This window comes from Myxine glutinosa, chromosome 11 (genome assembly GCF_964187855.1).
Source record: "Myxine glutinosa chromosome 11, kmMyxGlut1.1, whole genome shotgun sequence".
NCBI classification, from domain to species: Eukaryota; Metazoa; Chordata; class Myxini; order Myxiniformes; family Myxinidae; genus Myxine; species Myxine glutinosa.
The window spans coordinates 34,527,054-34,554,265 of record NC_136271.1 but is presented as its reverse complement, the minus strand read 5'-3'; the positions used below and the strand labels follow the sequence as shown (position 1 = coordinate 34,554,265).

The 27,212-nt window shown below is 44.5% G+C and overlaps 1 protein-coding gene across 1 annotated transcript; it reads right to left on the bottom strand.

Annotated features, from left to right (window-relative positions):
* Positions 1-1,451: 1,451 nt before the first annotated feature.
* LOC137418460 (tetraspanin-12-like) lies at positions 1,452-24,189 on the bottom strand. Its single transcript, XM_078765954.1, has 6 exons — positions 24,112-24,189; positions 17,371-17,503; positions 13,999-14,067; positions 10,295-10,402; positions 4,207-4,347; positions 1,452-2,225 (listed from the first exon to the last, which is right to left on the bottom strand). Exons 1-6 carry the CDS (start codon positions 24,135-24,137, stop codon positions 2,031-2,033), a joined length of 672 nt encoding a protein of 223 aa, XP_078622080.1. The 5' UTR covers positions 24,138-24,189; the 3' UTR covers positions 1,452-2,030.
* Positions 24,190-27,212: the final 3,023 nt, after the last annotated feature.

The following is a 27,212-nucleotide window of genomic DNA, read 5'->3' as shown; positions in this document are numbered from 1 at the left end:
CAAATAGCTGTATGTTGAAATATGTTGAAAAAGTCAAAACTTTACATGGGGTGTACTTACTTTTTCACGTGACTGTATATATATATATACATATTTATATATATATATATGTATATATATATATATATATATATATATATATATATATACACAGGGGCGTCGAGAGGGGGAGTCAGGGGTGGTCGCTGCCTCGGAGCCCGGGGTCCGTTGAGGGGCCCAAGCTTCTGCTGTAATTGTTTTGAAACTCCTCATCGGCTCATCCTCATTTCCTCATCGTTACATTTAAACCCAGAAGCTGATTTTGCTTTCCTTGCCGGCTTTCTTTCTGGAAACAAAACAACATTTACCGCTGTTATTAATCGTGCAGTTTCAAACTTTACAGAAAATGGTTATTAACCAGAAATGTGTGTTACAAATAAATGGGTTTGTATCCTGTTTGTCCAAAAAAAAAAAAGAACCATCTTCTCACGGATTTCTTTTGCCAATGTTATGGAGAAATAGTGTTGAACAGTCGAGGGTGCGAATTGACTCGATTGGTCCAAACGTCCTGTTATCTCCTTTATTTTCGATCATACAGCTAAATATAATTATAATCGACCATTTGTTTAAAAAAAATTTTTGGGTTTTTCATTAAATAAATTTCCTTAAAACGTTATAAAATGGTGCGGGCCCTGAGGTTATTTGCATCGGGTCCCGTGCTGGCTTTGGATGCACCTGTATATGCACACTTCATACCTCTTAAAAATATTATTCCAAAAAATCGAACGTGCTGGCCCAATGGCCTAATGGTTGAGGCATCAAAGTCCCAAGCTGGAGATTGTGGGTTTGAGTCCCATCTGGGTTGAATATTTTTCCCCTTACTTTTTCAAGTCTTTTATATCCTCTTGAATAAAGTCTTGTACGATGAACAAATGCATTTTGTTCGTATTTAAAATGTATCTTGGGAAATAATGCCAGGGGCATAGAAAAGCCCCCATTATATGGTAACTGCCATGTTGCAAACTATAGAAAAGTAGGGACATTCCATAAACTTGTAGAAAATGCCAAACATTAGAAAATGAGGGACATTCAAAAAATCTTGTGTGCATGCTGGACCACCCTTGTGTTCTTAGGAGGAACCAAGTAATGCTCTAGAAATGCTCACTTAAAGGGGTGTCAATTTGATTCATAGAGCTGCATGAAGAAGTAAATTTATATATGCTTAAAAAAGAAACAAAATAATGAACCAAATCCAACCAAATTTTGTATGTTGCCTAAGGGTAGTCCAAGTATGGTTTCTGTCAGGGTAGCATATCTAAGAGAGGGGGTTCAAGGTGGGGAGAAGACCCCAATAATCTCCATGTAAATGTGTAACGTATGGCGCCACCATTGGTAGCTGGTTATTACAAATCATCTTGTATCAAGAAAATTAAACAACATTGCAGTGATGTTGAAATCTGAGTGAGAATAACTCAATTTTCAAAATGTTTAATTTCACTCATTTTAAACCAAAGAATCCAACACGGAGCATCGCAGCAAAGCGGAGGTGATTTTTGCTCACACCATATATAAAGAGCAAGGATCATTGATGAAAGTGATGTTAGCTGACATCCAAGCAGATGGAAGATGATCTCGGGCAAATGATCGGGTGAATAGAGCAGAATGTTTGTGAAATACAACATGGTGTCTTGATTAAAGCCATCAGTGAAGCGACGGGTAAAATGTCCAGTCCTTGTATAATTATCAGTTCATGATGATAGTCAGTTAATGTGTGCTATCAGATGCAAAATGAGATGAATCAGGAAGAACATCACATTTGGAGAAGTCTCCATGAAAGCAAATTACTGATTGTTATCGGAAATTGATCAATGCTCTTGATATAAGCTCATCTCAGAAATGAATGCCAACTTGTATATTTGAGCACCTTGTAATTGGATTGTACAGCAAGGTGTCACCTGCAGTTTTAATCTGAGTTTTTTCGCGAGAGTGCACAAAGGGATACATTTGCTTGCATTGATACCGTGTGCACCTTTGACAGTGGATGGAGTCAGTCAGGCTTGAATTGTAGGCTGTCTGTAAACATGTCTGTCAGATGGCTGCCACTTCTCATGCACAGAAATTGCAAAGAAAGCTAAAATGAGGGTAATGGCAATGATCTGGGTGATGGTGAGAACCAGGCCAAGGACTTGTAGGTCTTGTGATATCTTCCCTTCCTGCAGAAAGTTGATGATGTGCTGTTTGCACCCCTGGAAAAAACAAAAATCATGTGTTTGGTAAAACAGGTGGACAAATGGACGTTACATTTGTTAAAGCAAAGTGAGCAATACCATATTTTAAAATGCAATGTGAAACTTTGTTTTGCTTATTTTGTGTTGTCAAATGGTTCCTTCACATATCTAATCTTGTAATATTGTAAAATCTGCGCCGGAGTATCGACCCGTCCAGGATTGTGCCCAATAGCCAAGAAACTGCATCGGCAGCCCTATCCATCTGAAGATTTAAAAAGGAGTTGTCATCATCATCAATATTGCAAAATAAGGATTCATGATGGCTTGATCATTAGCTGGTAAAAGCTTGTAAGAGCAAGAAAAATCCACACAATTGAGAATCTTAGCTTTTTTTGTCTACCATTTTTTTCTCATCAGTTTTTTCTGATCTCATGTATATGTGGAGTGTTAAAAAATCTAAAAACTAGATGCAAGAGTAGCCCCAATACATGTCAAACTGGAGCAATGCAACTGTGTCACCAATATGCCTTCGCATCGTCCCACGATGGGTAGATGCCATCGTTCACTGTCCTAAAAAATAAACAAGTTTGATTTAAATCCCTTCAGCTGCTTTCAAGTATCACATTTTCACCAGCCATGACAGGTTTCACATCGATCGGTGAAGCGGTTTCAGAGAAGGGATTTTTTATAACATCGGCTTTTGCGTAATTTTGCGTAATTCACATCCTTTGCGTAATTAACCCAAAATCACTTCAGGAGTAAATTATTTGTTTGAAATGTTACAATGACATTTTCTCAATCTGATAAGATCATGGCCGTGCTTGACCGAATTATGTTGCCATGGAAGCCATTTCGGTAACTTAGCTTGTGTACGATATCTATGAGGCACTTGGCTTGTTTTGTGTGCGTGCGTGTGTGCGTGTGTGTGTGTGTTTGTGTGTGTGAACCACCCAAAAGGCTGAGAACTTGGACGATCAACTCCTTGTTTATTTGATAACACGAGGATGGATGAGGATCCTATCCCAGGTGAGGGTGGACATTTGTTGGTTGCTACAGCACCTCTGGCAGCAAAGGGACAATGATGAAGTTATTGCAGATGATTGAAAGTATGAACAAACGGATAGAAGGAAAAAAGGTGGGAGAAAAGATTAAACAGAACAAATGGACAGAGGAAAAGCTAAATAAAATCATGGGGGGAATAAAAGAACAAATGAGGGAGATGGAAGAACGATAAAATAAAAATGCAGTAGAGAGTCCGATTGAAATGGATAGAAAACGACTGAACTTACTGAAGGAACGACAATTGGGTGGGAATTGATTTTGGAAGTGAAATTGAATCGAATTGGAAGCAAATGGCTGAAATATATGTGTAAGTGGGTCAAATTATAGAAGGCACATGGTATAAAAAAGAAAGTGTGAGCTGGGACATTAGGGGAATGCAGATTGAGCAGAGGAAAAAAAAAACTCAACTGGAGGAAATCCAGAAGAAGATGAAAACTGGATGAAGGGGGTTGGGTGGGGGGAAGTTATGTCTGGTGTTAGTAAGGAGTGTGAAAAGAGGAATAAGGAAGTGATGCAGGAAATTGAAGCAAATATGAATGGGGAATTGCATGAGGAAATGCAAGGCCTTTTTAAAGTCTGGCCTCGATGATGGCTATACAGTCCGTGCCTGGAGCCTCCAACATAAAAACAAAACCCAAAAAAATTGAAGGCGAAGTGAATGAGGCTGCGCAAGTAATATGGTGTCGTGTGAACGAGTCACTGCAGGAACAAGACGGAAAGCTGGAGAAGGTGGAGGAGAAGTGCAATGAAATGATGGAGAGGTAAGAGCACATTGTGGTGCCAGGGAGTGAGATGAGGCTAAATTGAAATAATAAATAGTAATGTAAACCAGGCTAACTAAAGCACAGAATGCTAAAATGAAGCAAAACTACAGAAGGTTTATAGAAATGGCCAAAGTGAAATGATGCTATTGGTTTTGACACTGTAGAGCTCATACTTTCTGGAACACTTGACCAGGATTGTAGTTCAAAGCTTCCAGTCCACAGCCTCGGTAGAAAAATTTGCAACAAGAATCAGGAGGTGCCATCAGCTCTGTTTCCATCCAATCCATAAAGTTGCGAACACCACAGCAGTGCTTCTGTATTGGAAATTGGAATTGCCATACGTTAGTGCAGTATGTATGGTGATCCTGTTTGAGGTAACACTTTTAACATAGTGTTGTGAACACTAACAAGTTGCCTGTGTCCGCACGGGATTCTAAACGGGGTAGGGATGGAGGCACCAAAAATGCAAATGCCGTCTTTCTGTGATCGAGCCAGCAAGCTGGGAGCAACAATTCCGTTATAAAAATTTTTTATTGGTGTCAAAGCCAGTGACCAATTGCAAATTAATGGTAAAATTTCCCGATAATTATCTAATGCCACATGGGACTTTCCCCAAGGGGTGGCCTGGAAATTTGCCAATAAAAAGGCGTTTAAAGCCAGTAGAGGTTGACTGATGCTGTCTTTATTCATGTTACAACTGGCACAGCTTTATGCAGTGGGCAGTTCTGTATTTTTAATGGGCTGAAACTAAAAGATGGAAGGAACTATTTTAACTGTAACATAATCTTTCATCATAGGCAGGGTAATTCGTCAATGGGTGCGCCGTCCCTCATGGACGTTAAACCAGAATTAGTTGGTAGACTTTAAAGATCCCATGGTGTCCTTCGCAAAGTGTAGGAGAGCTACATATCGCCGACACCTTGGCCAAATTCCAACTCTAACTAGTGGAACGTCAGGCCTGGCCAGTTGGTTCGTGAAGACTGGGGCCAAGCTTCCCCGGGCCAATCCCACAAGAAAGGTGGGATATTGGTGGCCGTTAAAGAAGAAGATCATCTTCCTATCTGCAAAAGTCATTGTAAAGTTTGTAATGCATGTCAATATAGGGTGGGTGCATGGCAGGTGGCCCCTATTAGTCAGAACCCATGCAGCAAGTCCTGGTGTAATACAACAAATAAAGTCACCATTCCAGTTAGGATGTTTTACATGTTAGGATGTTTTTTGACATACATGTTATGTTCTATTATAAAATTGTATTGAATATTGTTATGTCGGTTGGGTAGGGCATACATAGATCCAGGTAGATCTGCATAGGTAGGTGCTTCGACTGTCGTGATAGTGAACCTCACCTGTAAAAGTTCTATGTAGGCGGGTTGTTCGGATTAAGGTGTATCTTCGTCCCCATTACGAGGAATGGGGCATGTTAAATAGTTTGAGGGTTTATGTTAATTCCCACGTGTGTGAAACCTCTGTGATCATTCCGGTGTCCCTTATGGTAATACATAACTAACACTAATTAAATTTCCCCGCCGCCACAATGACTTATGGAAGAACAGACCAGAAGCAACCGCACACTACGGCGCCATGGCAGGCAGATATCGAACAGGCAGGCTGAGAGACACGCCTCAGAAGGCTCGTGACTGACAGGGAGGAGGGGCGAGCAAAGAGCAGGCCACCGATTGGCAGAGTAGGGAAGGACGTGTGATTGGTCGGGGAAGGGACAGAAAGCTTCCCCGTAATTGGAGAGTGGGGAAGATGAAGGACATGCCACACTGATTGGCCACTGACAATGACCTGCCACACGATGACGTAACACCAAAGGTGCGAGACCATGGCCAATCAGTGCGGAAGGCGCGAACCCACTACCAAGAAGCTACGCACTGGTTGGAGGAGAAGCACCAGTGATATGAGAAGGCGCAAAAGGCTACGAGTAAGCGACGCACTGGTTGGGGGAGATAGAGAGCTGACGTCAGAGGAGATCTGATAAAAGTGAGCGGAGACGGACATTTTCTCTCTTCTCTCTTCGCCCTTCGCCCTTTGACCTTTGTCTGCCTCTTCCTGCCTTCCCGCATTGGAGACCGTTCCTTTCTTCTCCTGTTGCCCTTTACTCGTTCCTGTGCCGGCTGACCTCTCATCTTGGTTCCGGACGAGGGGGCGACTCCGCGTGGACGAGTCTGGGCACTGCCAGAGGAGCGAGCTGCACGCGACCCGTTCGAGTCGCATGGAGGACCTGTGGAACGCCCACAGATGGGACCGAGCGGTTCATGCCGACCAGAGCCGCGTCAGACAGGGCCTGACCGACCTGCTACAGACAGAGCTAAGCCAACACAAACGCACCACACAACGTTTGCTTTTATTCATCATTCCATTGTCTTGTATTTGAAGGCTGTGAGTGGGATCCCAACCTCGGGGGTTTAGTTTTTACCGTCGCGTTTCTTTGTTCTCGGGTTCCGTTAATAAATCTTCCTTTTGTACATTTTACATCTGTCTCGGGTTGAGTTAATTTCCACATCGTTAATTTTCCATCAGGTGAAGACATCGTTGAGGCCACCCAGGTAATCCGGCATTCTCTCCCAAGCCCACCCTGCTCGCTTATGATCCACCATTGAATTGGATAATGCCTCGAAGTCAGCTCAATTAGCCATCCGTGGATGCTGTCTTAATAGAGTCGTCCACAGGACAATATGTTGTAATATACCACCAAGATGCCCCACATTTTGGGTGTAGGTACTTCAGAATCTGGGCACGGCTTTAAGCTACCACACACTGGCCTTGCCATCCGTTTTGAGGCAACCGAAGGCCACTATAAAGTGTATATTGATTGGGATGTTGGGAGGCAGTGCTGCCGCCGGCCCACAGGCAAAAAGAAACCACCAAAGTTCATGCAGCATGGCAGTGCGTGGTACCCGCCACCTCTATCTCCAGGTAGCTGCTCTAGTAGCACAACGTTTTTCAAGATCAGTTTCAAATACATTAAAAGCATTAGCATGTCAGTTCTGCATGGCGGTTGTCTCCCGAGTTCACAATTAAATCTAACAATATCCCCCCTCACCCCCCCCTCTCCACCCCAAAGTGGGCTGACGGTCATCTCTTGAGGTTGTAGTTCAAACCTTCTGCTGATTTGGGGGAACCCCCCTGGGACCTCCCTGACCCAAAATTGAAAAATCGAAGCCAGGGCGATTGTGTGGGCTACTGTCCTGTATTCATGTGTCAAGTTTCAGAGCAATCAACCAGGTGATAAGGGAACAGCAAAAATAGAAAAATGTTAATGGACAGACGACCTGATGGACAGACATCTGGACACCAGAACCCATTTGATAAGTTCATCTCTTTGAAAATCGAGATATGACCTAAAAAAAATCCGTAATGTAATCCTGTAGATATTGAGGAGGGCGTCCGGCCCGTCATGGTCTGGCACATTTAGAGCATAAAACAGAGAAGCTCAGCAGAGATTTGTTAGTCAACAAATGGATGATGAGATGGCATCAAGACAGACGCAAAATCGTCTCCAGCATTAGAGGAGGACACATTCAGCCTGCACAGACAACCAGCAGTCTGGCAGGCCCATGGTATATATACCTAAGAGAGATGTCTGTCTCTATATGTGTTTATGTGTCGCCATTTTCCGGCAATGGCCGAACGGGTCTTCGTCAAACTTTCAGAGGTTCCTCAGTGAGTGCCAGGGAGTGTTTTAGGAAAAAAACAACTTCTAATTTTTATGTAATAACTCAATCATGCCTCAGCCTTTGTAGCTATGTGAAAGGTAATATTAAATGATCCTTGACCCCCATTCCTTTGTGAGTGTAGGGACGTGTTTTGGGCCCCCACAAAAAATAGCAAAAAACTAGAACGGCACTCTTCGACGTCACGACGTCGAGTGATATGCCTCTGCCCACATTATTACATCATTATAATACTTGTATCAAGTTTGATTTAAATCCATTCAGCTGTACCCAAGTTAGCACATTTTTACCTGCCATGACCTCTGACCTTTCACCTATTGACCGCAAAATTAAACCAGTTCATGTTTACATCATTATACATACCTGAACCAAGTTTTAATTTAAATCCCTTCAGCTGTTCACAAGTTCTCACATTTCTACACTTACATGACCTCTGACCTTTGGCGTTTGACCTTGGGACCCTCAAAATCGAATCACTTAATCTTTACAATATTATACATACCTGTACCAAGTTTGAATTAGATCACTTCAGCCGTTCTCAAGTTATAGACCTATTACGGATTTGACCTTTGACCCCAAAATCTAATCAGTTCATCTTTACATGATTCTACATAAGTGTACCAAATTTGGTCAGAATCCCATCACTGGTTCACAAGTTATCGCGGTAACAGTATTTTTACCTAACATGACCTCTGATCTTTGCCCTTTGACCTCGTGACCCCAAAATCGAATGAGTATATCTTTACCTCATTATACATACATGTGCCAAGTTTGACTGAGATCCCTTTAGCCATTCTCAAGTTATCGCAGTAACGAAAACCTAGCACAGACGGACGGACGGACGGACGGACAGCCGGACAGACAGCCTGAAAACATAACGCCTCCGGCGACTTCGTCGGCGGAGACATAAAAATTTTGATTTCTTCAAAATGCCAATAGGATTAGAACAGCACCAGGCAACACCACGTACCGCTGCTAGTATAATACATATACATACTGTAACGGCCGCATGGATCTTCACAGACCGGGCATTCACAAGGCAGGGAGGGGGGTGAGAGGTCCAACATCTGCCCTCAATTTACGTACGTGCTAGGAGTCAAGGCTGTCTGCAATGCGCTGTCAGAACACCGAGCAACTATTCCCGTTTTAATGGCGCCTTAATCCACAACTCTAATTTGCCCATCCAACACCTTTGTGCTGATTATCTAGTGCTATGGAATTCCCATTCCCCACGACACAGGTTATCATTAACAAGCACAAATTTGATAGTCAAAAATAGGGTGGGAAGGGACGAGAACATGACCGCACACATGACCGAACATGATCACTCCACTGTGACAAATGAATAAAAATAAACCCCTGCGTCCATGTTGCCAACGTTAGACTTATCTATCTGTCCTTCGCTCATTCGTACAGGTGACAGGACAGACAGAGGAACGAGGCAGGAAGAACCTGAGACGTGAGGGGCCCAGCTCGCTCCTCTTTTTCAGCACCAACATGCACCAGTGCATGATCTTGCGGGCACGCTCATTGACCCGCGCTGCGGGGAAAATGGGACCCTCACCCCACGCAGCCTTGTGGTTTTCCATGCGGAAATCCCACAGGGGCCACATGGATTCACCTGACCATCCTGTTGCCTAATCCAAGTGACACATGGAGTCTTGGTGCTGTTAGTTATTATGAAAGGAAAACACACAAGGACAAATTACAATGGGGAAAACCACAATAAACATCAAGGTGTGGATATGGGTGTGTAGACATGAACAGGCTGGGAGGGCAGACAAAGGCAACCTCACCATCTCTTATCTTCCCCCATCCAAAACCTTGATCTTTTCTACCCCCGCTAATTTCACCCCAATTCCACTTTTTTGAAATACCAACTTCTGTCCTGGAAGTCCTTGTGTTTTATACTTCTCCCTCCCCCCCCCCCCCCCTTCCACGCCTCCTCCCCCCAAGCCCTCTCCCTCCCACACATCTCCCTGCTCTCGGATGTTGTGTTTGTGTGCTCCCCCTTCTCTCCCCATCTTGTCTTCCGCTCCCTCTTTTTATATATTTTGTTTGTCTGGTTGATTTGTTTGTGAAGTAAATGTTAGCTCTTTCACGAGCCTCGATTCAGTATACAAAAAAAAAAAAAAACCTGACACCACCTGTCATACACTTATTATGTATGCTTATGCTGAACATGTACTATTGAAATAACTAGTTTAAACTAAATCAAATCACCCAAAAGCCCTATCTGTAAAAATACATAACTACACACACATGCAAGGTTTCCACAATGTATTGTCACTCCTGTGCAACTTAGGATTGACCTCTCGTACAGTTAAATGTTTGTTGTATATACGTTCATTCCATGATATTACATAATATTCATTGTTAAATATTCTCATGCCGGAGAATAAGTCTGCGACATTTTCCAGAGCATTTGAACACACATTTATAATAGTCCTGAAAAAAAAGGTAAATATTTTACTGAAGTGACAAGTTGTAGACAGTTTCATATTGTTTATACGATCAGTTTATGATTACTGAGAATCTTAATTTAAAATAAAAACATTTCGTTAGACTCAAATGGCCTCACCTCCTTTTGAATCAAGTCCCAGGCCAGCATGTATGTGAACTTGTTTTCTTTCACATAATTCTTCATGCTCGTTTTCAAGCTCAAAATGCCACCAGCAGTTAATCCATTCTGACAAGGCAAACATCAGACAAGGTGAGAAAAAAGTTCATACAAATGGCTTCAATTTCACTCATGTTCACATTGTTATGTACATTTTATTTTATATAAATACAGACTTGGCATTTAATATGGAATATATTTTTTTTCTTGACTTGGGTTTACTTTCTGAACTCAGTATATCAATCTGGTGAGTTTCTTTTACCCTTCGGTGATTTCTTTGTTGAAAGAACCATGTCACTGATTGTCTTTCGCAGCAAGAAGTCAATAACAGGATTATATCACAGGTGGCGTGACAAAATGTAAGGACAGGTACATTTGACGATTGGTTTCACAATCGGGTATGTAAGGGTTGTTGCGTTCTGTTTTAGTGGAAAACAACTGCTGCACGTCTACAAAAGTTATTGCCGCTTCCTCTGGAGATGGTCCGTCAACTCGACGATGCTGTTTGTCATGGAGTGGTGGCTTTACGAAATTACGGCATGAAACAGCGTGCTATTGCTCGGCAGTATGGCATCACTCAAGGTCAGGTGTCAAAGATCCTGAAACGAAATGCTCAGAGGGGTGTCTCTACTCCAATACCGAGGCCAGGACGTCCACGCAGAACCACAAGGAGAGATGATCGCCAGCTGCACCGGTTAGTCTGCAATGGTCGTACCAAGTCAGCTAATCGGCTTAGGGTTGAGTGGCAGCAACTGACAAATGTGCCTGTATCCAGAAGGCTAGTCAAACAACGACTGGTTCAAGCAGCCTATCGTGCCAGGCGTCCCCTGAGAAAGCCACGCCTGACCAGACAACACAGCCAGCGCCGATTGCAGTGGGCCAGAGAGCACCGTCAATGGCAGCCAGGACACTGGAATCATGTGACCTTCAGTGACGAGTCTAGATTTCTGGTCTATCGTCAAGATGGCCGCGTCCGAGTGCGCAGACAAGTGCATGAAGCCCAGAACGAAGATTGTATAGTGCCAAGAGTCCAAGCTGGAGGTGGTGGGGTGACCGTTTGGGCTGCTTTTCATGCAGGGGGCAAAACTGACCTGGTTGTTCTGAATGGAAACCTGAACCAGTTCAAGTACAGGGCCATTCTGGAAGAAACATTGCTTCCATTTGCTCGTGCAGCCTTTCGAGGAAACTTTGTCTTCCAAGATGACAATGCACGGCCTCATCGTGCTTGCATGATCCAACACTTTGTTGCTGACCGTGGTGTAGAGCATATGGAGTGGCCTGCCATGTCCCGGATATGAATCCGATAGAGAACTTGTGGGCAGAATTAACGCATCAAATCGACAACTTGGACCAGCAGCCTACCTCTGTGCGTGAATTGCAGCAGACTATTGTCACTGCATGGCAAGCGATTCCTGTCCAAACCTTGGCAAATCTTGTGAACAGCATGCCACGACGTGTACGTGTTCCCCTGAATGCTCGTGGGGGTTACACGAAGTACTGAACTGTAATTTTACTGTCCGTAATCCCAGTCATAATTTAGCTTTTGTTTTTGTTGAATTTTTTTTTGGCTAATGTGCAAAATAAAGAGATACTTCTGGAAAACGTACAGAAGTTTAACACAGTACTGTCCGTGAATTGAGTTCGATATCAGTTTACATCACTTTCAAGGATCAATTTATTTGCTTCGAAATGTCAAATGTGGTTTTTGTTTCTTTTAAAGGTCACATTAACAAAATCTAGAATAATTAAAACATAATTCCAATGAACTTTTGGTTCTAAGTCATCTTGAAAAGTAAGTTCACCCCCACAAAAAAAATACTCCATATTAAATGCCAAGTCTGTATATTACCGGTCCATTCCCAGGTGAGAGATGTAAGTGGGTCTTTCTTTTTCATTTATATGTTGACTGCTTGACGTTTGCACGTGGTACATGCTTGGGAGACTCGATAGTTTGCGTTTATCTGCGCTGTCGCTGATGATTTGTCAATAAGCGATGAAACCGGTCCGGCGGTTGATGGGGTGTGTAGCGTTGGGACTCTCTTGTGTGTACTATGTGTAAATGTCGTTACAGCTGTGGAGGAACTCTGGGAAGAGTTTGAAACAGCAAAGGGCTTACGTTGTGTAACCTTCATGGTTGCTTTAAGCAACTTTCTTCAGCTAGAAAAGCATGGGAGGTTTCGATTTATTTATTTAAACCTAGCAACCTGGGGTAATTGATTAGGTGAGAGCTAATTGGTTATTCCCTCCATTCACAGGTGAGAGATGTGGGTGGGTCTTTGTTTTTCATATACAATATTCCCTCCATAAGTTATTTTTGTTTTGTTTTTTTGTATACAAGATCGAGGCTCGTGTAAGAGCTAGCATTAATCACAAAAAAACAAACGGACACATAAAACATATAATAAAGGGAGCGAGAGACAAGATGGGAAGAGAGAGGGAAGCACACAAGTACAATAGTAGAGAACAGGGACATCGGGAGATCTGTGGGAGGGAGGGGGCTTGGGAGGAGGAGGCACGGGAAGGGAGGGGGGGGAGAGGTATAAAACACATGGTCACTGCTACGACTTCCAGGAAAGAAGTGGGTATTTCAAAAAAGTGGATGTAGGGTGGATTAACAGGGGTAGAAAAGATCAAGGTTTTGGATGGGGGAAGCTAAGAGATGGTGGTGAGTATTGGAACAGTGAAGTGAAATCTGTTATTATTGCGATACACAGTACCCAATAAGTTTGTTTTTTGAGATGAAAATATGAATACAAGACAAGATTACAGAAGGTTGCCTTTTGTTTCTTGTTATTTCTATGCATATTGCATATATATTTTACCATTGTAGAACAGCAGCACTTTTTATGTTCAGTCATCCCATTTTAGTTAAGCATAAGTATTGGAACCAATGACTGACAAATGCTGAGATGTCCGACGGCCCCCACCATGACATGCAGCGGCGAATGGGGCGCCCAACCAGCACCCCTTAGCTCTGCCATGCCTTGCCCCAGTAACCCAGCAAGTGACGAGGAATAGAAAACTGGCCAAGAGGAGGGTCAGATTTGGCTGAACCCCTATTGCGGAGTGCACAGCAAAAGGAGCTGTTGTGGTGATTTGGGACAAAATTGATTGGGAGCCCAGGATTTTCATCAAAGCGGGACCTTGCGCTAAGGGAACACACACACTGCTACACCTGTACCACCACATTTTAGGGCCTTCCTTCTGCTGAGTTCTGGCCACAACTGCCCTAATTGTAATGCCATGGTCTTGCACGGAATAATGGATTGTAATGGTTAATGTTCATGCTGTATGTATGGGAATGTTCCACTCGATCACATGTGACTTGAAGTATACCATGGATATGGCCGACGGAGGGCAGGTTGCCAATTAAATCGACTAGGTAACTAACTTTACTACTATTGTGTATGTGATTATTGAAAGGGTATGCAGAACCGAGGATCACTACTTTAATTGTGTAAAATTAACAAAAGTATCAATATACAGTAACAATGGTACAAATAGATATTTGTACTATTGTTCTGCTATGAACGAGTAAACAAATGACGTGTTTAATGTTTGTTTTAGTAAAATAAAATATGCAATAAATAAATGGCGACATTAACACCATGGAACCCGAAAGTACAGACACACAATGACTCAGAAATACAGATACCTCACCACACCTTGTTTTCCAGGTCCCAAGCTCCACTGGCCACTTCCGTGCACAGCATGATGAACAAGGAAACCCCATACTGCAGCAAACACAAGCACCATCACAAGCTGGAAACACCCAGGGAACATTTAATAATGATTGCTCATGGGTTCAAAACTAGTTAATGAATCTGAGATACGGCCAATGAAATTCAACTAGCCACGTGAAGCAGTGAAACTACATATACTGACACTTTGCAGTATAAATCTCTTCTTCTTCTTCTTCTTAAAGACCATATGTGTCTCAAATGCAGCTCATAAAACATGCTAGATTGGTCAAAGTCTTTCACGAACCAGCTGGCAAAGTCTGACGTTAGAATCGAGCTGGTGAGGGCAACAATTTGGAAATTTACCAGGGTGCCTGCAATACCTGACCCACTATTCATTTAAGACATCTTCTTCTTTTTGTATTGCATGCAGCACCTGGCTGAGATTACAATAATTGGCTGAGGGTGCGGATGTGTTGTTCATGATTGAAGACACCGTGAGATATTTACCGTATTTATAACACTTGATTACATGAATACAGTAAATATTTTTACTCACAAAGTGACCACTTTGTTTTCTAAATTAAAGCTATTGTAAACATATATCGGAGAGAATAAAAGTATTTTTCATTAAAAAAAATTATTACTACATTTTACTCTGACCATTGTTTTTACAAAATACCTTACATTGGATTGTTACCTCCACCGCTGAAGATGAACTGAGGTTATGTTTTCATATTTGGCTGTCTGTTTGTTTGTGAACAGGATATCTCAAAAATAATTTTTCAAAAATGATACGAGAATTTTTCAACTGATTCTTCACCATTGAGAGAGATGGGGCCAAAAACAATGTAAAACAGGATATCTCAAAAAGTTGTGGATGGATTCAGACGAAATTTGGTGGAGGGCTTGGGTGTATGACAAGGACGAAATGGTTAGATTTTGGTGAGGAACCGGATGCGTATCCAGATAATATAATTTTAAAAAGAATTCTTCACCATTGAGTGAGAGGGCCAAAATCAATATAAAGCACGATATCTCAAAAAGTTGTGGACGACTTATGACAAAGCGAGGTGCATGTGTTGGTTTGGTGACAAGAATAAGCCGATTCCATTTTGGTTCAGGTCCGCGAATCCAGATCTGACCTATCAGTTGGATACAAAACGTAAATAGTTCAGCCTGGCGGAGGTATGCTCTTTACCAAGTGCCGTTCTGGTTATCATTGTTATTGATTATTTGTATATGTGATATTAGGTTTCCTTGTACTCCAAGTGTGCATTTCCATTTTTTAAACAATACTGAAAGATTATTGAAAAAAGAAAGAAAAAATAAGTACAAGGAAACTTAAACACAGGAGAAAATTGGCAAATTTTCCCTGCACCATATACACAACCATGTACTCCGACCAAAGGAAGTGCAATTATAGCTTTATACTGCCAGTAAGAAATTTGGCCAGGGCACTGGTAAACAATGGCTACCTTTTTCAGAATGCCCTGTGGGATCCTTTACATCTACCACTCAAATTCACACAGGATAAAACCAGATGAAGAATTGGGGCCATCAACATATTGTCGTGTGTCTGCCCTGTAGTGAACACTGCAGGGCGACATGGATGACCAAATGAGCTTCAACTCCAAGGCGTTCAATCCAATGGCAGACCTTCGTTACACGTGAGGGAAAGGAGGATGACGAATTTACCCGAATGGCTTCCACCCGACGTCTTCGCACCTGGATAATCAATTAACTCAAACCGACACGAAATTAAAATGTACAAAAATACCGGCTTTATTGAAGAATGCTGGTAACAAAGAATGCACAATATTTTTGTGGGCACTTAGCTCTGAGCTGCTCTTGAACCTCATCAGGTATCGTCCTGGTTCGTCACAGGCCTCTCACGTCCTTCCGCAGGAACCACAGGCTGTGCTGCCGCTAGCGGGAACAAGGCCTCCTGTGCAGTCCGCATCTCTCGCCACCGAGAGCAACGTCAGCAGGCCACGCCCGTTCCACTCGCCCCCGCTCGTCAATGAATTCCCCTCACGCAGGAGTGCTACGAACTCCGACCGCTCGCCGTGAAATCCCGAAGCAGGCGAGATATGAAATCGTAACCGTTCACCACCAAAGCCAGAAGATGCAAGGAAGTCAAGAGGTACAGCCAAGAGGAGTCGTGAACTTTGACCGTTAGTCGTCGAATCCTGAAAATTAGAGTAAGCCAAGAGCCAAAATGTCGGGGAGAGCGTTATTTTATACTCAAGGATCTGACGTCATCCATGCCTGCTCCACCAATCCAATAGTCCCATCTTAGCAGCCCTTGCGCCAATCAATCCCAGACCAATCACTGCTCTTTGGGGCGTGGCCTCTCGGACCTGCCTGCTTGTGTTGCGACGTGACGGCTGCGGCACCAGCGGTAGTTGAATGTCCCGGTTCCGGTCACTTTTATTTAGTGCTATAAATGCACGACATCTTGCTATGTGTGCATGCTGCTGGTGTCATAAGGAACAGAGGAAAAAATAACAGAGGCCATTACATACAGGGGATTAATTACCCATAATCCATAACTAATTAACATAACCCCACCCCTCGTGATGGGAACAAAGATATGAGCTTACACGACATACGGTCTACCGGATCCCTACTTATGATACATGGGGGTTTCTTCTTCTTCTCGAAAGTCGGACCACACTACCTATCCAATTCTACCTGGACTAAGATATTGTCTACCCCCTACAAACGTAACAATATGCCCACAAAGGTTGGTGGGAGAATTTGAGAAAAAATAAAATGAATGAAAGGGTATTAGAGTTTAAGATAATGGAAGAATATTAGAATGATTGAATGAATGAAATGAATGAATGAATGATCGTTTTGAGGCCATTTTCCCCCGCTAAAGCGGGGGTTAGCCTTGCGGGCCCCATGACCTCATGGTTCCCTTTTTGAGGCAGTTTTTATGGCCGGATGCCCTTCCTGACGCCAACCCTTAGTCGCCTCTTACGATGCGCAGGGATACGGTGTACCTATTCTAAACCGGGGTACACACCGGGATCATTCATCCCAGCAAGCTGGTACTCAATTTGCCGACCTCGGAAGGATGACAGGCTGAGTCAACTCTCCTGGTGTTAATTCAGCAATTGACCGGGATATTAGAATGATTGTTGGAGAATATTCAAGGGAGAAGGGGGAGATGGCAGATGAGAAGGGCAGGTGGAGGGAAGAGTAAAGAGAATATACCTATTATGCAGATACCCCCCTTATTGAGGTGTTTATGCGACGCTTTGCAACCTATCCATTCATCAGGAAAACAACAGATCTACAAATCAGGAACACCACATTCACACAATACATAATTTCCTATAAAATCACCAAGATAAGTATGATGGTGCTGCCACGTGCGGCTCCCCACATGCCTGCACCTGCCACCAGTGCCAGAAATGCAGTCACAGCAACCAGAACAGGCTGGTACAGAGATGACTTCTTAACCCACACCTCAGGAAGGCTGCAGAAACACAAAGCACCACGAGCTCCATTGCTTAGAATTGTTCACTCAAAATCTATAGAAAGTGTCAGTTTTAGTAAGATATTGTACAGTCTCACATCTCATTGTAAAGTTGATGTGGTCGAGTGTCATTAAAAATGGCAATTCCTTACCAAAGTGAACAAAAGGACAAAAGCCAACAAAACGACAAAAGCCAACAAAAGGACAAGGTGAACAAAAGGACAAAAGCCAACAAAACGACAAAAGCCAACAAAAGGACAAAAGCCAACAAAAGCCAACAAAAGCACAAAAGCCAACAAAACGACAAAAGCCAACAAAAGGACAAAGTGAACAAAAGGACAAAAGCCAACAAAACGACAAAAGCCAACAAAAGGACAAAAGCCAACAAAAGCCAACAAAAGCACAAAAGCCAACAAAAGGACAAAAGCCAACAAAATGAAAAAAGCCAACAAAGGAACAAAAGCCAACAAAAGGACAAAAGCAAACAAAAGGACAAAAGTGAACAAAAGGACAAAAGTGAACAAAAGGACAAAAGTGAACAAAAGCCAGGTCATTCTACTCTGGACATGCTGCTTCTGCTGTCTCAACAATGGATGGAGGTCCTCAATGCCAAACAGGAAATCAGAGCTGTCTCCCTTGACATATCTCGTGCCTTCGATAGGGTCTGACACCCAGCCATGCTCACCAAACTCTCCTCGTATGGTATTCATGGTAACCTCCACGTATGGCTTGCAGACTTCCTTTCTGGTCGTAGTCAACGTGTGGCCCTGAATGGAATTCTCTCTTCTCCCCTTCCTGTTCAGGCTGGAGTTCCTCAAGGCAGTGTTCTGGGCCCTGTGCTTTTTCTGGTCTTCATCAATGATCTCTCCTGGTGTTGGTGCCTGGTGTTGGCTGAGCGGTTAGGGTGCCGGCTTGGGATCCGAGGATCCTGGGTTCGAATCCCGATCGATCGCTGAATTAACGTCAGGGGGGTTGACTCAGCCTGTCATCCTTCCGAGGTCGGCAAATTGAGTACCAGTTTGCTGGGATGAATGATCCCGGTGTGTACCCCGGTTTAGAATAGGTACACCATACCATATCCCTGCGCATCGTAAGAGGCGACCAAGGGTTGGCGTCAGGAAGAGCATCTGGCCATAAAAACATTGCCTCAAACAGGGAACCATGATTGTCATGGGGCCCGCAAGGCTAATGTCCTTCAATCGTGACAAATCTCACACTCTCACTTTGTCTCTCTGAAAAGCCCCTCTGGACAACCCTCCCATCTACTTTCTCAACAATCCTCTTGAAGAAGTTCTGTCACTTAAGCTTTTGGGTCTCAATATCTGTCATGATCTTTCCTGGGAAAACCACATTTCCAAGCTGGCCTCCAAAGCCAGTCGCCAACTGGGCATCCTCAGTCATGCGAAGTCCTTTCTGGGCACTTCTGAGCTCCTCACCACATACAAAGCTTTCATCTGCAGCTTGATGGAGTACTGCTCTCCCCTCTGAGCTGGTGCTCCTGCCAAACACCTAGCTCTGCTTCACGCTGTTGAAAGCAAAGCATTCTCAGTCATTGGAATTTCCCGCTATGAAACTGATTCTGGGGGCCTTTCTCTCTCTCTCACGGCAAGCAGGTAGGTGGTCTTTCTGTCTTCTACAGACTCCTCTCCGGCCTTGCTCTCCCTGCTCTGTCTGTGCTCTGTCCCCCAAATATTCCTGCCGGATGCACAAGATCTGCCAGCAACCCTCTTCTGGTGAAACTGCCAAAATCAAGACTCTCTGCTCACCTTCACTCCTTCATTCCCCTTTTCTCCCGCCTCTGGAACAAACTCCCTCACTCTCTTCAATCCCACTCCTCCCTCCAGGTCTTTAAAACAGCTGTTTACCACCATCTCTTATCTCCCCCCATCTCTTATCTTCCCCCATCAACCGCAGGCAGGTAGGTGGTCTTTCTGTCTTCTACAGACTCCTCTCCGGCCTTGCTCCCCCAGCTCTCTCTGTGCTCTGTCCCCCAAATATTCCGACAGGTCGCACAAGATCTGCCAGCAACCCTCTGATGGTTAAACTGCCGAAATATCGGCTCTCTGCTCACCTTCACTCTTTCATTCCTCTTTTTTCCCCCCTCTGGAACAAACTCCCACACTCCCTTCAATCCCACTCCTCCCTCCAGGTCTTTAAAACAGCTGTTCACCACCATCTCTTATCTTCCCCCATCCAAAACCTTGATCTTTTCTACCCCCGCTAATTCACCCCAGATCCACCTTGTTTGAAATTCCAACTTCTTTCCTGGAAGTCCTGGCAGTGTCCATATGTTTTATACCTCTCCCACCCCCCCCCCCCCCGCGCCCTTCCCATGCCCACCCCCAAAGCCCTCTTCCTCCCACAGATCTCTCGATGTCTCCATGTCTCTCGGTCCCTGCTCTCAAATGTTGTGTTTGTGTCCTTCCCCCTCTCTCCCCATCTTGTCTACCGCTCCCGATGTTATATGTTTTATGTGTCGGTTTGTCTTTCTGTGTGATTAATGTTCGCTCTTTCACGAGCCTCGATCTTGTATACAAAAAAAAAAACATTCCAAAACCTTGATCTTTTCTACCCCCGTTAAAACACCCCAAAGCCACCTCTTTCAATCCCCAACTTCTTTCCTGAAATTCCTAGTAGTGTTTATTTGCTTTCTACTGTGTACTCCTTCCCTCCTCCCCTAGCCCTCCCCCTTCCACAGATCTACCGACGTCCCTCTTCTCTTCTGTTGTTGTGCTTGTGTTCTTCCCTCTCTCCCACTCTTGTCTCCCGGTCCCTTCATTGCATGTTTTGTGTGTCTGTGCATGTTTTTCATGTTCAATGTGTTAGCTCTTACACGAGCCTCGAATCCAAGATATCCAAATTACAAATTCTGTATCCAAAAAAAAAGAAAAAAAAAAGGACAAGTCAAGAACCGATGTTGCTAAATTTCAGCTTTAACAGATGTTGTAGCCATGTTTTTTTCTCCACAAAGTAATTACAGCAAATGTTTTATTGAATGTGTTGTCATAGCATTCCACTTATCAGAACTTCAATGGTTAAATCACTCATTTATTGTTCAAATGCAGTGAGTATCATAAACACAGCATGACAGTATATGGAGCGTGTAATTTGCTTCAAAGTACAAAGATACCATGAAAAATCACAAGATAATCGCACAACTGTAAGATCAATCACCTGAGTCCAATATGTGCCATAGAAGTATCATACGTTGCAAATTTCGAATCAAATGAATCCCATCAAAATGATCATCTATCTATAATTCCATTAATCTCTGTGTGTATGTGTGTATGTGTGTATGTGTGTATGTGTGTATGTGTGTATGTGTGTATGTTTGTCTGTGACCGCTGTTTCTCGACAACCACGGGTCCGATATACTTGAAACTTGCCAGGTATATTGCTGGGGACCCGAGGATGTGCCTTTTCAAGGTTTCATATTAATCGGACAAGTACTTACCGAGCTATGGCGATTTCTTTACCAAACACTGCAAGCCGTTCGCTTTGGACCAAACCATTGCATGTAAATAGAGGGGGGGGGGGGGGGTTCTGTGGTCGTTGCGAATGGACCAAACCATTCATGTAAATAGAGGGGGGGGGGGTTCTGTGGTCGTTACTGCCACGTGGTTTCAAAGTTTTTTTTTGTTGTTGTTGTTTGCACGCATGTTTTTTTGCACCCACGTACGGGCACGCCCTAGGATGTTTACACACACACACCCCTACACAAATTTTTTTTTTTTTTTTTTTTGGCAAGGAACGGGCACCCACGTACGGGCACGTCCTAGCTTATATATAGTACGGGCATGCCCTAGTGTATATTGGAATAATAACATGCTCATATTGCAATCAATGTATCTAAAAGATGGGTAAGCATTGCTTGAAACTTTTATATGTATTTATTGTTAGGAAAATGACTTGGATGTTAATGAAGGGGTTAATTAGGTAGTTATTTATTACCCTGCGCTCGCGAAGCGAAAATCAGGGTTAGGCATTCGGCCATATGTGCATACGTGTGGCGTGAATGTCTGCATTTTTAAAATTCATTTTCTCGGCAACCGTTGTTCCGGTTGACACGAAATTTTACCATGGGAACGCCTCAGAGTGTATAATTTTTTTATTCATAATTATGACGTCATATGTCACGTGATATGGACGCCATCTTGGAAAAACGTTACATCTCTATATCTCCCAAACCGCTCAATGGAAAAAATCTTCCTTCCTCTCAGCTTCCCCTCGTCCCACCCCCTTTCAGCTTCCCCTTGTCCCACCCCCTCTCAGCTTCCCCTTGTCCCACCCCTCTCAGCTTCCCCTCGTCCCACCCCCTCTCAGCTTCCCCTTGTCCCACCCCTCTCAGCTTCCCCTTGTCCCACCCCCTCTCAGCTTCTCCTTGTCCCACCCCTCTCAGCTTCCCCTCGTCCCACCCCCTCTCAGCTTCCCCTTGTCCCACCCCTCTCAGCTTCCCCTTGTCCCACCCCTCTCAGCTTCCCCTTGTCCCACCCCTTCTCAGCTTCCCCTCGTCCCACCCCCTCTCAGCTTCCCCTTGTCCCACCCCTCTCAGCTTCCCCTCGTCCCACCCCCTCTCAGCTTCCCCTTGTCCCACCCCTCTCAGCTTCCCCTCGTCCCACCCCCTCTCAGCTTCCCCTTGTCCCACCCCTCTCAGCTTCCCCTTGTCCCACCCCTCTCAGCTTCCCATTGTCCCACCCCTCTCAGCTTCCCCTTGTCCCACCCCCTCTCAGCTTCCCCTCGTCCCACCCCCTCTCAGCTTCCCCTTGTCCCACCCCCTCTCAGCTTCCCCTTGTCCCACCCCTCTCAGCTTCCCCTTGTCCCACCCCTCTCAGCTTCCCCTTGTCCCACCCCCTCTCAGCTTCCCCTCGTCCTGCTCCTCTCAGCTTCCCCTCGTCCAACCCCCTCTTAGCTTCCCCTTGTCCCACCCCCTATCAGCTTCCCCTTGTCCCACCCCCTATCAGCTTCCCCTCGTTCTGCTCCTCTCAGCTTCCCCTCGTCCAACCCCCTCTCAGCTTCCCCTTGTCCCACCCCCTATCAGCTTCCCCTTGTCCCACCCCCTATCAGCTTCCCCTTGTCCCACCCCCTATCAGCTTCCCCTCGTCCTGCTCCTCTCAGTTTCCCCTCGTCCAACCCCCTCTCAGCTTCCCCTTGTCCCACCCCCTATCAGCTTCCCCTTGTCCAACCCCCTCTCAGTTTCCCCTCGTCCAACCCCCTCTCAGCTTCCCCTTGTCCCACACCTCTCAGCTTACCGTCGTCCTGCTACTCTCAGCTTCCCCTCGTCCCACCCCCTATCAGCTTCCCCTTGTCCCACCCCCTCTCAGCTTCCCGTCGTCCTGCTACTCTCAGTTTCCCCTCGTCCCACCCCTCTCAGCTTCCCATTGTCCCACCCCCTCTTCGCTTCCCCTCGTCCTGCCACTCTCAGGAGCGTGTACGGCACGAAGATATTATCCATAGTTTCACATCAGCATGCATTCCACCTTCAACACCCTCTGGTGAAAATCCCAAAATCCTGAATCACTGATCACATCCACTCATTAGTTCCTATATTCTCTGCACATTCTCTTCAGTGACATTCTTCCATCCAATCTTTCATGACAGCTTTTCACCACCATCTCAGATTATGCCCTATCCAAAACGATGATCTTTTCTACCCCCATCGTCCAGCGCACCTCCTTCCAAATTACCATTTTTTCCTTCCTGAGAGTCCGCGTCTGTATCCATCTTGCCCACCCCATGTAGCCTCTCCTGCCCCTCGTTCCTCCCCACTTCCATTATTTGTCCAAGTCTCTCCCTATTTTGTCCTTCAGTCCAGCTGTTGGTCTTTCCCCCCTCTTTCTACCAGAGCAGGTCACTTACCCCTCATTGAATTTCCTTTTGTTCTGTTGCGTCCTGATCCGTTCAGTGTTCTTGCTCTTCCACAAGCCTTGAACTTGTATACAAAAAATAAAACAAAACAAAAGGTTGTGAAAACAGGTTCTGCAATGGCCTTGCTACCACATCGCAAAGATTTATAAGCAGACGAAATTAACGTGCTGGCATGTAGATAGGGCAATTGTGTGTGTGAAACAGGTGAATAGCTTAAGAAGTAGGCAGTTTCATCAACTTCCTTGTACTTTTTGATTTTATAAAACAAAGTCCAAGTTTACCTTGCACTCCCTTTATTTTTTAATTAAAAATAAACTAGATTAAAATAAATAAATAATTAAAATAAATTAAATTAAAATATTAGAATTCAAATAAATAATTAAAAATAAATGAAAAAAAAACTAGAAAGGATCTGAAAATGCAATGCCCGTCCACGTCTGCTTTGTATTTAGACATCTTCTTCTTCCTCCGTAAGCTAAACATGACGAAAAACAGTTTTAAAAAAATACAAAAACGAAAATTGACGATTTCATGTGACACTGACCTTTGACCTAGATTATTAATTTGCCTTCTCCATATTCTCATAATAAAGCTTTGTTGAAAATCTTATGACAAAAGCTCAAATGGTAAAAAAAGTTATGGCCCGGACAGACAGACAGACAGACAGACATACACACGGAAGTGATTGCAAAACCCCGTCTCCGCTGCGCGGGGGACGGGCTGATGAATACTAATGATCTGACCTGGAACCATAGGTTAGAGCCATCATGCTTTCGTCCAGTCGCTGGGATGTTCTCAACCGCAGCAGCAGGGCCAAGCATATTATCTAACACCAATGTAGAAAGAATTCAACGGTCACATCTACAGTGGCAAAACAGGATGTGCCACAACAATTCATCTAAGACATGGAGAGTTAAGAGCATGATGGAGGTGGGGACAATTCACATTAAAATATTGATAACACCTTTATTTTTCTCAGTGGAAAGTGCAGGAAAATGATTGGACCGAGATTAGTTTAAAACAGTTTCCTTTAACAAGGGGAAGGAATAAGGCTCAACCACAATCAGTGATCAACCACAATCAGTGAGCATTGAGCAACCACAATCCATGAGCAGCCACAATCAGTGAGCAACCACAATCCGTGAGCAACCACAATCAGTGAGCAACCACACTCCGTTAGCAGCCACAATCAGTGAGCAACCACAATCCGTGAGCAGCCACAATCCGTGAGCAACTACACTTAATGAGCAACCACAATCCGTGAGCAACCACAATCCGTGAGCAACCACAATCCGTGAGCAGCCACAATCAGTGAGCAACCACAATCGGTGAGCAGCCACAATCAGTGAGCAACCACAATCAGTGAGCAACCACACTCCGTTAGCAGCCACAATCGGTGAGCAACCACAATCAGTGAGCAGCCACAATCAATGAGCAACCTCAAACAGTGAGCAGCCACAATCAGTAAATAACCACAATCAGTGAGCAACCACAATCAACTCGCACTGTGGCTGGATCGCAGCGCCACACAGCCAATCGGTGTTGGGTTTTTTCAATTGAAATTCACCCTAAACAAGACTGAGAGCCACTAAATGGGTCGGGATACAAAAATAAAGGAGAAAGATCAAAGATGAAGTCGGTAGAAATTCATATTATTCTTGAAAGAAAATGGATTGTAAGATGTGGGGAAGCAAGCGACCGGAAAATAATTCCAAATTGATGCAGAACGTGGAAAAAAGCAACTTGTGTAGCTCTTCGTTCTACACCTAGGTATGGCCAGAGTGTGTAGGTGTGAAGTGTTGGCAAGACGAGTCTCCCGACCAAAGACCCTGACAGAAGGTACCAAGTTGGACAGAACAGCAGAGCAATCACCGTGAAAATATCTGTAAAATAAACTTAGAGTAGCAAAAGACCTAAAATGTGAAAGTGCTTTGTGGAGATGAGTTGAGTTCTACTCCAATCAAATTGACTACACGCTTCTGGAGCCCGTCAAATAAGGACAGGTAACAGACTGGCGCTCCAGCCCAAATGTGACAACAGTCCTCCATAAGGGGGTGTCTCGTTGTCTTATATATATAGAGGATAGCATCCGGAGGAAGATATTTCTGGGCTCGATAGAGATAACCAACTCGCATACAACCACTTTTTGCAATACCTGATATATACTCAACCGCAACAGCAGTGCCAAGCATATGATGTAAAACTAATGGAAGAAAGAATTCAACGGTCACATCTACAGTGGCAAAACAGTGTGTGCTTTCCTGGGAAAACCACATTTCAAATCTGGCCTCCAAAGCCAGTCGCCGACTGGGCATCCTCCGTCGTGCGAAGTCCTTCCTTGGCACACCTGAGCTCCTCACCACATACAACGCTTTCATCCGCAGCTCAATGGAATACTGCTCTCCCCTCTGGGCTGGTGCTCCTGCCTCACACCTAGCTCGTCTTCACGCTGTTGAAACCAAAGCATTCAGAATCATTGGAATCTCCCGTGATGAAGCGAACTATAAGGGCCTCTCACTCACTCACCGCAGGCAGGTTGGTGGTCTTTCCGTCTTCTACCGACTCCTCTCTGGCCTTGCCCCCCCAGCTCTCTCTGGGCTGTGTCCCACAAATATTCCTACAGGTCGCACAAGATCTGCCTGCAACCCTCTTATAGTTAAACTGCCAAAATCAAGAATGTCTGCTCACCTTCACTCCTTCATTCCTCTTTTCTCCCGCCTCTGGAACAAACTCCCTCACTCTCTTCCATCCCACTCCACCCTCCAGGTCTTTAAAACAGCTGTTCACCATCATCTCTTATCTTCCCCCATCCAAAACCTTGATCTTTTCTACCCCCGCTAATTTCACCCCAATTCCACTTTTTTGAAATACCAACTTCTGTCCTGGAAGTCCTTGGTGTCCTTGTGTTTTATCCTTTTCCCTTCCCCCCCCCCCCCCTCTTCCCACGCCTCCTCCCCCTAAGCCCTCTCCCTTCCACACATCTCCCTTTTTTTTTCTCTTTTTTTTTCTTTTTTTTTTTGTATACTGAATCGAGGCTCGTGAAAGAGCTAACATTTACTTCACAAACAAATCAACCAGACAAACAAAACACACAAAAAGCGGGAGTGGAAAACAAGATGGGGAGAGAAGGTGAAGCACACAAACACAACATTTGAGAGCAGGGAGATGTGTGGAAGGGAGGGGGCTTGGGGGGAGGAGGCATGGGAAGGGGGGGGGTGGAGGGAGAAGTATAAAACACAAGGACACCAATGACTTCCAGGACAGAAGTTGGTATTTCAAAAAAGTGGAATTGGGGTGAAATTAGCGGGGGTAGAAAAGATCAAGGCTTTGGATGGGGGAAGATAAGAGATGGTGGTGAACAGCTGTTTTAAAGACCTGGAGGGTGGAGTGGGATTGAAGAGAGTGAGGGAGTTTGTTCCAGAGGCGGGAGAAAAGAGGATTGCTCTCAAATGTTGTGTTGGATTGCCCTGCTCTCAAATGTTGTGTTTGTGTGCTTCCCCTTCTCTCCCCATCTTGTCTTCCGCTCCCTCTTTTTATATATTTTGTTTGTCTGGTTGATTTGTTTGTGAAGTAAATGTTAGCTCTTTCACGAGCCTCGATTCAGTATACAAAAAAAAGGAAAAAAAGAAAAGAAAAAAGAATAAGGCCATTTCCAATAGTGATACCTCTGTTGTGTAAAAGAAATAAGAGTAGGTCTCGTTCATTTTGCGGCCCATGCTCCAAACCGACCTCTTTGGGCAGCATCCATCCCGCGCCCTGATTCAGCTAATCCACCTCCTTTGCCAGCAGCGTTCGCTGCTCTTGGGTTTTTGCTCGAAACCAGCCAAATGCCACGAGGTAGGCC